Here is a 13,194-nt window from a genome sequence, read left to right on the forward strand (position 1 = left end):
AATGAGGTGGGCTACCAGCCGCAACTCTGAGCTGAGATACCATACGACTAGAGGCTTCAGAGCTTCCCCAAACCATAAGTTGCCCATTTTGTTGCTTGATTATACTAATTACTGTACTTTTTCATATCATAGGAAGTTACTAGGCTATTGGCCCTGAGGGCCTTACAAGCCTAGCAAAGAATTTAGCCCATGTTCCGACAAGTCAGCACTCTATGCGCCCCTGTCCAGCAGGGACACAGGTGGAATCCTAGAACTGTATTTTCTGTTCCCCATCCAGTTGTTCAGGCTGCACTTAAAAAGGGATAATGAGGTACTCTGCATAATGTGGACAGCGAGTCTATTCCACAGAATGGGGAGTCTCTGGGACACAAACCTGTCCCAACAAGTTCTATTGATGTCACCGACCAGACTGAGGTTGCTAGCGTGGGTTACTTAAGCAGAGCTTGACTTGCGGATATGTAGCAGTCCCATCAAGGCAGGGTCAGATTGCTTTGTATGCCAAACAGATATCACCTCTGAGTGAGGAGTCTGTATGAGACTGCGTAGAGGGACCAAGCTTTTACCCTGTCTATGTAGGGTAGATGTTTATTGTATTCTGCTTATTTCAATATTGTAATGTATGCTAAACTGCACTGTTTGCACTGCTTTTTTCTGTCTTACTATGCCTGTTAAATCATATTTTGCAGCTGTTTTCACTGTTTGCAAAGCTTGTTTTGTTATTTTCACTGACTGCATAGTAATTGTTACTACTTTTAACTGTTTGCAAAGCATCTGTGCTGTTTGTTCTGCTTTCCTGCCAAGCAGTGTTTTAAATAACTGATTTGTTTGCTGTTTAAAACATTTAGTGTCTCCTTGCTGTTTTTCTGCTGTTAAAACATATATTCAGTGTTTCCTGCCTAAATTAGTGTAGCTAGCAACAGTAGTATAGTCCAGATACAAGTTAGAAGCATCTGGGTCTGTTTGCAGTGGCTGCTTGTTCTGAGCACATTTTCCAAGCCATCTTTGATTGGAAAGGGCCCTACTGCACTCTAACGAGAGAAGTGTGCTGATTGGAACCCATCTGGTGAAGGGTGACTGGTCTAGGGCATCAAGTAAGCACCATCACTGGTTCTTTTGATTTTTTTTCACAATTTTATTTTTTAAGTTTTTATCTTCTGGTATTTAAGCCCTGCATTTGAATGAGTTTCTGCTTGTTTGTGCATCAAACACTGCTGCACAATTGTGCTCCATAACCAGATAGATAATTTAGACAAGTTTTCCCTTAGATACTGCTGTAGTACATTAGTGTAGTCCTCATCCTTAATTACCTTTCTGGTCTAAGTAGTATTGCTAGTGAGCTGTGACTTATTAAACCACCAGCCAAATATCCCATCAGAAATACACATCCATAGAGCACAGTTCTTCAAACCTAGCATTATGGACAGTTGGACTACCCCTGTCTCTCCTGCCATCCTTGTTAACTTAACTTGGATCTCCTGGGGCGGTGTAGCAACTGCCTCATGTACACTGACAACCCTCTACTAATAACTCGCTCTAGTACAGAGTGCAAGACATGCATCTACACCAAGAATCTTGAATCCCTGCTCTCTAGCACTCAAAACAATAACGCTGAAGAGGTTGGCAACTCACCCACCACTACTCGCGCACATAGTACCACTACTCATACACATAGTACACATCCAACACATAAGCCAACATACACAGAGGTTCTCTCAAAAAACTTTCTGAAACACCAGAGACCTACAAAACACAAGACTGCTACAACTAACAGTTCCCACAGCACCCAAGATGCATAGCAACACCAGTGTCTCACCTACCAAGCCCCCAAAGTTCAACACTGATACCATATTTTCTTGCCATTGCAGACTCCATAATGAGACACAATGATGTTCCACTCACCAGGTTAGAAAAGGAGAAAGTCAAGGTCAGCTACCTGTCCAGTACCAGGATTCTTTAGATCACACATGCACTCAGGTCTCTCGGCAACTACCACCATTATGACCCTTGTCATAGCTCATGTTGGAATGAATGAGCAGATACATACCTCATTGGATTAAATAAAGAGATAAAGAGAGACATGATTGAGCTCTCAGAGTGTGAGTTCCAAGCAGTTATGTCCCTAGCCTTGACCAGTATTATATTACCCTCATTTAGAATGATGCCACAGTATAAACAAAAAATGACAGATTTCAATAACTGGCTTAGTTTTTGGTGTCATTCAAAGGGGATCCAGTTTATGTCAGCCTGGGACAACATGGTCAACAAACCTATCTGCTTTGCCACAGACAGTTTGCACCGGACACCACTAGGCTTTTGGCTGCTGGCAAAGGCTTTTGCCTCCCCATAGTGCCTTTTTTAGGCTAGGTCTCGAAAACCAAATTGCAGATGTGAAAATTGCCAATCATAACAAAATAAGGGTTATGCTGCTAAATGCTAGGAACCTACACCACAAACTGCACACCCTGGAAGCACTCCTACCACTGAAGGATGTAGATGTCTGTGCAGTCACCAAAACCTGGTTTAAGGCCTCTGAGTACCCTGGTCTTCCACACCTTTAGACTGCAAAATAAACATGCGAGAACCAAAGGATTCAGTGTAGCTATTTATATTAGAGATAAATTCACCCCCCCCCCCCACTAGACAGGGCAACTCCATCGAGTTGCTCCAAGTTCAGATTACAGTGGGTAAGACCCCCATTCAAGTCATAGATCCCCCTCTATGAATCATGATGTGCACGAGGCCTACTTGACCAAAATGGAGTCAATCCAAATATTGCCAAACACACTGGTCATGGGGGGTTTAAATTATCCCACAATCAACTGGGAAAACTACTCTATTCCTAACTCACTAGAACAACAGTTCCTTGACTATGTTAATGCAAATGCCCTGGAACGAATTGTTCAAACCCCAACAAGAGGAACAAACATGATAGATCTGGTCCTCACTAACCTGACAAACAGATGCACCACTGCAACTGTCAGACCCTCATTAATTAAATCTGCCCACAAATCAGTTGCCTTTGAACTGGCACCAGCACCAGAACTCGCAAAGGGCGAAGTTGGACTAAACTTCACCAAGGCAAACTATACCCTACTAGTGGAAGTTATAAAACCATTCCAAGCTCCACCCCCAGCTGGAAGTGGTAACTACACCCAAAGCTTATACAAGTGATTGCACAGGACTTTAGTGTAAGTGTATAGAGCACCTCTATGACACTAGATGAGTGGAAGGCGCATCATAAATTCTTACCAAGGATAATGCCCACAACCTTCCAGGACATGGGCAGGAATTACTAAATACATTCCTGGGTACTGACTAGATTTTTCACTGGTATTACATTGGGATGAAACAGCTAGGCTTGAAATGACCTCCATGTCGATAGCCTAGTAACCTATGATAATAAAACACTACTGCAGTCTGCAAGTATGACAGACTCTTGCTTGACTCAACCCTACTCAATGTGTGTTGCACACCTACTCAATGTGTGTTGCACAAGGGGGGCTATTCTAAGTGTGGAACCACTGATGTGAAATACAAAACTGAATGTCCTGAAGTCAGCAGTGGTAGTTTAAAAATAGAATGCAGACAATTAAAGCTTCAAAATTCATACATCATCTTCTTAGAAAATAAGTGTGCTACACAAGAAGGCAAAAACATGGTGTGCAAATAATCTACGTTAATAAAACAGAACACTTTGGAGGAAGTGCTGGTATGTGAGTGGGTTCATCAAAACTACCCAAATATTCCAACGCTGCTCACCAAGTACACCAGATGAAAAATTCACATGCTTGCATACAATGCACGAGTACTAGCATTCTGTACAGCCAAAGAACACAAATGTCTGCATCACATTTTGCTTTACAATACTTAACAGCACTCAAAATCCCTCATCTTTTAGGAGACTGCAACTTGAGCGATGGCTCTCTGGCACTTCAGCCCTCCAATTCAGCTGTCTTTTCCCCCGTAATTATGTAAAAAAAAAAAAAACACAGCTCATACAGACTACAATTTACTTTATAAACACTGGTGGCTCTAAACATGGACTGTACCTTGCTAGTCTAAACATAGACATTTCTCTTTGTTCTAATGGGCGATGCGAGACTTGAGACAGTATGCTAAGGTACAGTCATCGTCACTGCTCATAAATCAGTAGTATGCATACATTCTTTAAAATAGTATGTTGCAAACAGGATTCTAAACCAAAGGATTGAGCTTCAATGCCACTTAAGTGGTGGCTCCCTTCAGGAAGCTGTAAATTGATGGAACAACACATGGCATGCTTGGTTAAAAAAAATGCCACTATGTGAGAGTAGACTACAGTTTAGGATTACACTTTAAGCAATGATATTGCTCATTTCAAATTACACACCAGTGCTAGTAAAAGAACTTTTATGAATTACTATTCTCCTAATATACCATATTACTGACGTTGTACAAGATAAAACACCGATGAGCCCACTAATTGAAACAGCTGCAGACATGAGCTAATTTACCATTTCTGTCTTGTTTACATGGTCTGTTCTTTATCCTCATTCCATGCTTCTACTTTTTTCACCTTTGCTTTTCCAAAGACAAAGCTCATGTGCATCTCAACTTATACTAGAAGCCTATGTCTGGAAAAACATACATTTACACAACAAAAAATGCTGTACGATGCCTTTGGAATGGATTTTATCGATGAATTAACATTTTTGCATCAGAAGCATCAAAATAGGTCAGGGACGCCATGTTCTAGTCCAACATGTAAGAAAACTGAGAAACACTAATGTATGTTATGTTAAGAAAAAGTACTTCACCCTTAACCATTCAGGATGAGAAAGCTAAAATGCATGCAAACAAACATAAGTTTGAGAGACAAAGGGAGAAGCAGAAAGAAATTTTAGTTCAGGAAAAAAGATTTTTTCAATTTTAACAATGTTTGTGTGGTGCTGTCTGGAATGCTTACTTTTCTTTATACTCTCAACGATAGTACATACTTTCAAACACTAAACCTTATTTTTGATTTTCCTGTGCTTCTCAAGTTGCATTTTAAATCACACACCTCACCATTAATGCATACCTTAAGCAATAACTACATTCAGATTCCCACCATGCAATGCATTCGTGGATATGAAACACTCAAATGTCAAATATAAGCAATGAATAAATTCCTTTTATGCACTTGTCTTGTACTTCTGTGCAATAACAGATAATGATGTATCACTAACTGTTCACTACTATTTTGCAGAAAGGTGGGGCAGTTCTTTTACTACAATCTTGTTTTTTCATTTAAGTACTTGTACACTATTTTGTCTCTGTGCCATATGATGTCATTTCTGCATTTTCTTTTTGTTTGAGTGCCCTGTCACCAGTTATTATAAGTGCACTTCCCAGAACTCTGATATCAGCTGCTAGTTTTTTTTTTTTTTTTTAAACAATAAACAGTGGCTAATTACTTGCTTTTGTGAGCTCCAGCTACATTAAGTGCACAGAACTCATGAAAGGTGGTTTAGTAATGTCAGTCTTTGTGACTTACCAGTCACAGACAGAGGAAGCAGAACAGACAAAGATCAAGGAAAACTTAACAGTTACGGCTGAAACGGAGTTAACTAGGGGAGGCAATACCAGGGCAGACATTTGGGAAAGCATCAGATAAGTGAGAAGAGTACAATGATCCCCTCTCCCCTTGGACTGGTATGGAACAGAAACATTGCATCTGCTGTGCGAGTCAAGTTACCATACCAAGCTGACAAGCACACAGCTGGTACAGTTGTTAGAGAAGCACACGCTACCAAAAAAATAAACGATCATTCAGAATTAAAAGCCACGAGTCTTTATAGACCCAACTTAACATTTTCAAATAAAGATTCTTCCAAGCTAATACAAAAGAAATACATATGGAATTCAGAGATGTCCACAGTAGTTGCCTTTACAGATTTTACACAGACTAAATTAATGAAGCTTATACAAAACATGCTAAAATTAAGCATTTCTTTAAAATATTAAAATATTTATTAAAGCAGCATTCACATCGGATATTAGAAACAAAACTGTCTCCTTCCATTAAAATCCTTCCTGAGTTATTAGACATAAATGAGGCATTTCCGTTTTGAGCTAACATTCTGTGTTAGTGTGACTAATGAACAATACATGTATACATTTAGTGTCGCCACAAATGTAAATATGGCAGTTTAGTGAGAATCATAACTATTATCCAGTGAAGCCTCCTGGCCAAAAGAATCAAAATTAAAATATGAAAGGTACGCCAAGGAAAGCCTATACATTAAATATTTTCTGTTTTCTTTTTCCAGCTAACAAAATCTCAAAGACTTTGGCTTAACAATAGATTAATAAAGATGGCGTGTCAGTAAACACCACTAAACCAGGATTGGGTTAGGGCTTAGGTACTGGGGAAATCTGGTGGAAAGGATCTTACAACCCCATGTTGGGCCTTCTTTTTCTAGATGACAGGTTCAGGAATGAGCTTGATACAAAAGACACTTTCATTGACCAGGGAGCCACCAGTTATTGTACAAAACAGTACACAAAAACATTTGTATGCATATATGTTTGTGTATGGTGGAGTGAGGAACAACGCTGTTGTCATCAATACATCTCTTCACCAAGGAAAGGCAGCTGAAAGCCTTTCCCTGTGTTAAACGGCACAAAGTGTCACTTCACAGAACTGAACTTCATCCTTACCAGAACTTCCTCACACCAGCACTGGCCATGGCCAGTGATGTCCTTTTCTATGACACTGCCAAACCTGGTTGATAAACTAGCCAAAGGGCACAAGTTTCAGGGGACAATGGTTTGTGCTAACATTGCCTTGAATCACAGAAAGTTGAGGTCACAAGCGACTCCAAAGAAAAGGCATTAGTACAAAAATCTACTAAAACTGAAAAGCAGAACCAGCATACCAGCATTTAGATGCCATATAACCAATTCCTCCAACTTTCATAACAAAGCAACAGATCTTTAGGTAAATACAGATTATAATGTATTTTTACTATGAGACATTTAACTCTGTACAACTTTTAACAATGTTGCGGCTGTCTGCATTATTACCTTAATGTCACCGCTGAAGTTGTTGATTTTGTGCCATCCAGCATTCTTCAAATGGTAGTTGGCCCACCTCAAAAGCAGTTCTTCTGGGGACAGTTTCATAAGATCCTCCAAAGTTTCACCCTCACTTAGCAGGGCGGCGAGTGCTGTAAGAAAAATTTAAAACCTCACCTAATTGCTTATAAGCAATATTTTAGTAAATTTGACACACACCTTAATTTTATCTTGTATATTTTGCTCAAATCTCATTAACAAATCAATATTTTTAGAATCTTGTATACTATTTGCACAAAATTTCTGTAATCACCACAGTAATGCATTAATATTTCAAATGGGCTACTGTACAAAGGATACACACAAAGGGAAAACAATCTATTTCATTTTTAAAACATCAGTTTACAGAGTAAAAAATGTATACAAGAAGGAATAGGACTGAAGGAACACAAGAGTGAGCCAAGAAATACAAAGTTAGGATATATCCTAGACAGATAATTTCATAAGCTATGGTGAAGAAATATGGTCAATTAACTCTCACACATGCATACACTAGAACAATTTCTTAAAAGCAGGAAGGATGGTTTTAAATGCCAGTCAAAGATTAATATGGACATCATCTATTAAGTATTCAATATGCATAATGGAGTTTAGGGCTCAAGTTAACCTTATCCAGCAGAACTGCAAGCTGTGAAATATCACCATATTCCTAAAGTAAGATGCTTTAATACAGGCTTACAGCACAGTTATCACCAACTTGTAAACAAAAATGCACTGCTCTGAGATTAGAGTAAAAATACATGTCCAGACCAGACATTACAATACTCTTCCCAAGTGCATCAAAAAACTCACGAGGCATCTATGCTCATCTCTCTGTATGGTTATACCCACACAAGCAATTAAATCTTAAGAAGGTGCAAGTGAGGTCAGATTTTAAGACCCACACTGACATTACGATAAGAGCTTTCTATATTAGAATAATGGTATGCCATACCATATGCCTTAGTAGCTAACTTTAGTGTTGGCTAGTAAGAGTGATCTATTGCTTTTCCAATACCAGTTCTTTAAGGAAATGACCATTTTATTAACAAAATATTTCTTCTGATGTTGCTATGCTCAGTCAAATATCTTTCAATCCTTAAACATCAATTTCTCCTACATGGAGAAAGTTTGGATTATAATGCTGGATAACAAGGGAAAAGAAAATGCACAAACTAAAACCGCAGCTTAGTTTCAGCATTAAGGTCTCAACTGTGGTCATTTTCCCACTAATTACGAGAGGGAAGGCACAAACCCAGACAGCCTAAGAGGTCTTTCCTTCCCTAGGAATGAGCAAGAGTAAGGCCAGATCAGGGAATCACCTCAGTGAAGCAAAAGAAACAGGAATGACCCATGAAGAGTAAAATCAATGAGCAACAGACATCAATGGTGGACTCGCGCTCTCACTCGCGCACACACACTGCCTCTCTCTCTCACTCGCACACACACACACACCGCCTCTCTCTCTCTCACTCGCACACACACACACCGCCTCTCTCTCTCTCTCACTCGCGCACACACACACACCGCCTCTCTCACTCGCACACACACACACACACACACACACCGCCTCTCTCTCTCACTCGCGCACACACACACACTGCCTCTCTCTCTCTCTTACTCGTGCACACACACACCGCCTCTCTCTCTCACTCGCGCACACACACTCCGCCTCTCTCTCTCACTCGCACACACACTCCGCCTCTCTCTCTCACTCGTGCACACACACACCGCCTCTCTCTCTCACTCGCACACACACACACAGCCTCTCCCTCTCACACACACACTCCGTCTCTCTCACACACACACTCCGTCTCTCTCACACACACACTCCGTCTCTATCTCTCACACACACACTCCGTCTCTCTCTCTCACACACACACTCCGTCTCTCTCTCTCACACACACACACTCCGTCTCTCTCTCTCACACACACTCCGTCTCTCTCGCACACACACTCCGTCTCTCTCGCACACACACTCCGTCTCTCTCGCACACACACTCCGTCTCTCTCTCACTCGCACACACACTCCGCCTCTCTCTCACTCGCGCACACACACTCCGCCTCTCTCTCACTCACACACACACACTCTCTCTCACTCACACACACACACACACACTCTCTCTCACTCACACACACTCCCTCTCTCTCACTCACACACACTTCACCGTCTCTCTCTCACACACACACACACTTCACCGTCTCTCTCACACACACACACACCGTCTCTCTCACTCGCGCGCACACACACTCCGCCTCTCTCTCACTCGCACACACACACTCCGCCTCTCTCTCACTCGCACACACACACTCCGCCTCTCTCTCACTCGCACACACACACTCCGCCTCTCTCTCACTCGCACACACTCCTCTCTCACTCGCACACACACACTCCTCTCTCACTCGCACACACACTCCTCTCTCACTCGCACACACACTCCTCTCTCACTCGCACACACACTCCTCTCTCACTCGCACACAGCCTGCCTCTCTCACTCGCACACACTCCGCCTCTCTCTCACTCGCACACACACACTCCGCCTCTCTCTCATTCGCACACACTCCGCCTCTCTCTCACTCGCGCACACACACACTCTGCCCCTCTCTCACACACACACACTCGTAGTTGAAAGGTTGCTTAATTCAACCACAGATTTAGAATATGGCATCAAAGGCATGCATAGAATAAGATCTGGGATATCCCCTTTCTAAATAGGCCACAATACCATGCAGTGATATACAAAAAATTATAAAGCATCACCCAGCCTTTCAAGGATTTATGCAGCCCATGGTACTAGAATTAAAGAATTTTCTTTAGGAAGCAATACATGGTTCACTAAACTACATTAGAATATGTTTAGTGCTTTGGGAAACATGACTGAAAATTATTTTATCAAAATAGTGTTTTATCTTAGAAGTATGAATACATCTGTTTTTATACAATGAAATAAGAGGCCAGATCTCAATTTTTTTTTTAATTATTTTTCTAACTGGCCCATTCATTTCCCCAGCAGGGAAAAAGTAAACGGGTCCATTCATCCTCCAGTACGATAAGAACTGAGCATAAGACGCCATATTCCAGTCAGACTTTTTTCTACATGTGCCCTAACTCTTATTTCCCTTTGGCAGCACAAAGGTTTGGGCCACAATACTGATCTCTGAACCTGTGCATGCCAGGCTTTGGGTACAATGTATGCGGATAGGCATGCATGTTCCCATTACACGCTGATTGGCAGTTGGGTGCATAATGGACACACCTGAAGCAATGTGTCAGTATTGTAATCTACCTAGCTGCCTCCTTTCCTGACTGGATAGGTGAGAGCCAGCATTGCATTCATACAATCTGTCTCCATCATTGGCTCCTCCAGCATCCAGGTCACTAGCTGATCCCAGGATGTCTAGACCATAGATGGGGCTTCTTCAGTCTGTGCCACTATGGAAGAGTCCATGTTTTGAGGCAAGTCTGCTCTACATATGTTCTCTGGATGATATGCAAGTCATATTTTTCTACAGGATGACTTGAAAGATGCAGGGATTAAACTAATTGCAAATTTAACTATCTAGGATGATGCCCATCAAACCAGAGTTCCACCTCTTAGGATGTTCCAAGACAGAATAGCAACCTCTCAACATTTCGGGTATTACCAGGATGCTTAGTAGAAAAAGTAGAGAAACCTGCTGCCTCATTTCATTTTTCATGTGAATTATAATGCTATCAATCAATGCTTGTGAATCCTAGTCACATGAAATTCCCCTAATTAGGCCAGAGTGCAGAGTGATGTATTCACAAGCAGGAAAAGACACCAAGTAACAAGAGTGTTAAATGTATTGTTGCCAATTTAGTGCTTTACTCGCTAAATCTAGCTCTTTTTTTAACTTTATAGCTCAAAAATTTGGTCCCTAGTGCCTAGCATGAAATCTAGCGTGTTTACTAAAAGCATGGCTGTAGACTGTGGCCACCGGCCATTATGTTGTTTTCACCTTAAATACTACTGTCTTACTTTTTTCCCACACTTCTGAAGTCCTGTCCCACTAGCGGGGGGTATTACTGCATTGGATGAATGTACCCAATGAAACTGAGTTCTAAGGGTAGGTGTGGCGAACAACATTGCTCACAAGTAAGGCTGCCTCACCAAAGCAAATGCTGGAGTAGGTGCAAATCATAGGAATTATGAGTATTACCCATTCATACACAGCAAGACGTTGTCCCATTCGATTCTCAGCTAGAGCGTCTTCTGTGGAGACATGCGTGAATGGGCACACCTTCATTGAAGGTTGTGCGTTAGGGCCGGCAACTCAGCACGTAAAACTCAACTGCCAATCATTACGGGACCGGAGTTTCACTGCGGCGACCCCTAACCGGGAAAAGCCAAAAGACACAACAACAACCCATTCATACATTAAAGTCGCACTTGAATAGGGATGGGAATGAGCTTTGTTTTACTCTGCTTCCATGCTGAGAGTTGAAATCCTGTTAAATTACTTAATTTGTTCCACTACAACATAATCCATAGCCCACCCCCTAAAAAAGGGAGAATTATTGTACTATTTAAGAGAGCTCATTCAGTTACCCAATGTCTTTTTATGAGCAACTGTCAATGTAGCACACAATGTTTACAGCTGTTTAAACTAATTTTTAGCATTGCAGCTATACAAAACATACTTTATGTGATAGGAAAGTAAACTCAGTATTTTTATTTTTTTACAGTTAAAAGTAGCAAATGTTGAAAATAATGTGGGCCTTTCCTACGTACATGGGAGCAACATTCTGAGGATTGAGTACATTTTAACTGACAGTTGGAAGGCAGGGGCAACATTAGATCCAAGGACAAAATATACATTCCGACTACATTTTTGCTCTTTTCCTCCCTGCAGCAAAGATGGTCATTGAATTAATATACAGACAGCTCTTTACTGACGAAACAAACTAAATCCCAAGCAGACACCCGTAAAATGCAAGATTAATACATTTCATAACAGCGTGTGAAATTACGGACTTCAGTGATATTGTAACATCTAGCATCTACAGTACTATACTGAGGTATCAACTTTGAGGGTGAACTAATCCCAAAGTGTATCAACTGCAGACAGCTAACGAACTATAAGTTTGTATAGCACAAAGCAAACAAAACTAAGGTTAACATTCACCGGCAATACTCAAAAGGAGTCTGACAGCTGAAACCACCATGTTTTTGAATCTAAACCTATTTCTCCACACAATAATTGCTGCTATATTAACAGATGACCATCAGATTTTCCTTTCACTAAGAGTGAGACTGTTTTTCATTGCTTGAACCATGAAGGTGTCTGAGATGCATCATGAGAACGCGCCTGCGGCCTTGCGCAAAGCCAGTCTTGTCAAATACCGGTTTGTCTGCGAAGTAAGGTGGATGATACGAGACACTTATGAGCCTACATGTTGAGAAGCCCTATGCACCCTTTCTTTAGGGTTTGGGAAGGGAAGTGGTGAAGGAGGGCTGAACTGTACCTTTTGCACATCCAGAAAATACAGTAAACGTTTCTTATCCCTGGTGCATTTACACTGTAATTTTAATTACAAATGAAACGTACTGAAGTTGAAACGTATTTACATTCTACTTTTCTACTTTAGTTTGGATGCATGGCATCATCTTACTGGACTACCATGGAAATGGACTCTCCCTTTACAATCAATGGTCCAATCCGGATAGACTACTGGAGTAGCTATAACCACCCCTTATTGCTGATTGTCCAGAGTTTTGCTGAGCTTTGTATTGTATTATTGTCATATCCCCATAAAAGTTTTGGTTAGTAAATCAGTGAAAATAGACTCAGTCAATGCCAGACACTGATGCAAAATATGGTAACCTTTACCCATTTTAAGTGAATTTGAGTAAGTAAAATTGTCTCTGATTTTGGTCAGGTGCCCAGCCCCCTAATATTGCTGGCTTTTTTTAAAGATTTTGAGCAAGGAAGTTGAAAGGCATGCCTTTTACTTTTAATTAAAAATGTCTGAAAACATTTTCTCCAGGAATACAACAGTATTTGTAGGGAACAACAGTCGTCAAAGTATTTACTTTTGTACAGCAACATATACTACGCAGCAATGTTTTCACTGGGGTGTGGATATTGTGCATA

General features: G+C 41.0%; 1 protein-coding gene across 1 annotated transcript in view; it reads right to left on the reverse strand.

Annotated features, from left to right (window-relative positions):
- The window catches only part of PLS3 (plastin 3), a 980,136-nt gene that overhangs the window by 264,180 nt on the left and 702,762 nt on the right, over nt 1-13,194 (reverse strand). The window contains exon 10 of the mRNA XM_044057459.1: nt 7,048-7,190. Coding sequence (XP_043913394.1) covers nt 7,048-7,190 — 143 coding nt within the window. The remainder of the gene's footprint in view (nt 1-7,047; nt 7,191-13,194) is intronic.

The sequence above is a fragment of the Protopterus annectens genome, chromosome 15.part0 (assembly GCF_019279795.1).
Source record: "Protopterus annectens isolate FY-2018-M chromosome 15.part0, PAN1.0, whole genome shotgun sequence".
Classification (NCBI taxonomy): domain Eukaryota; kingdom Metazoa; phylum Chordata; order Ceratodontiformes; family Protopteridae; genus Protopterus; species Protopterus annectens.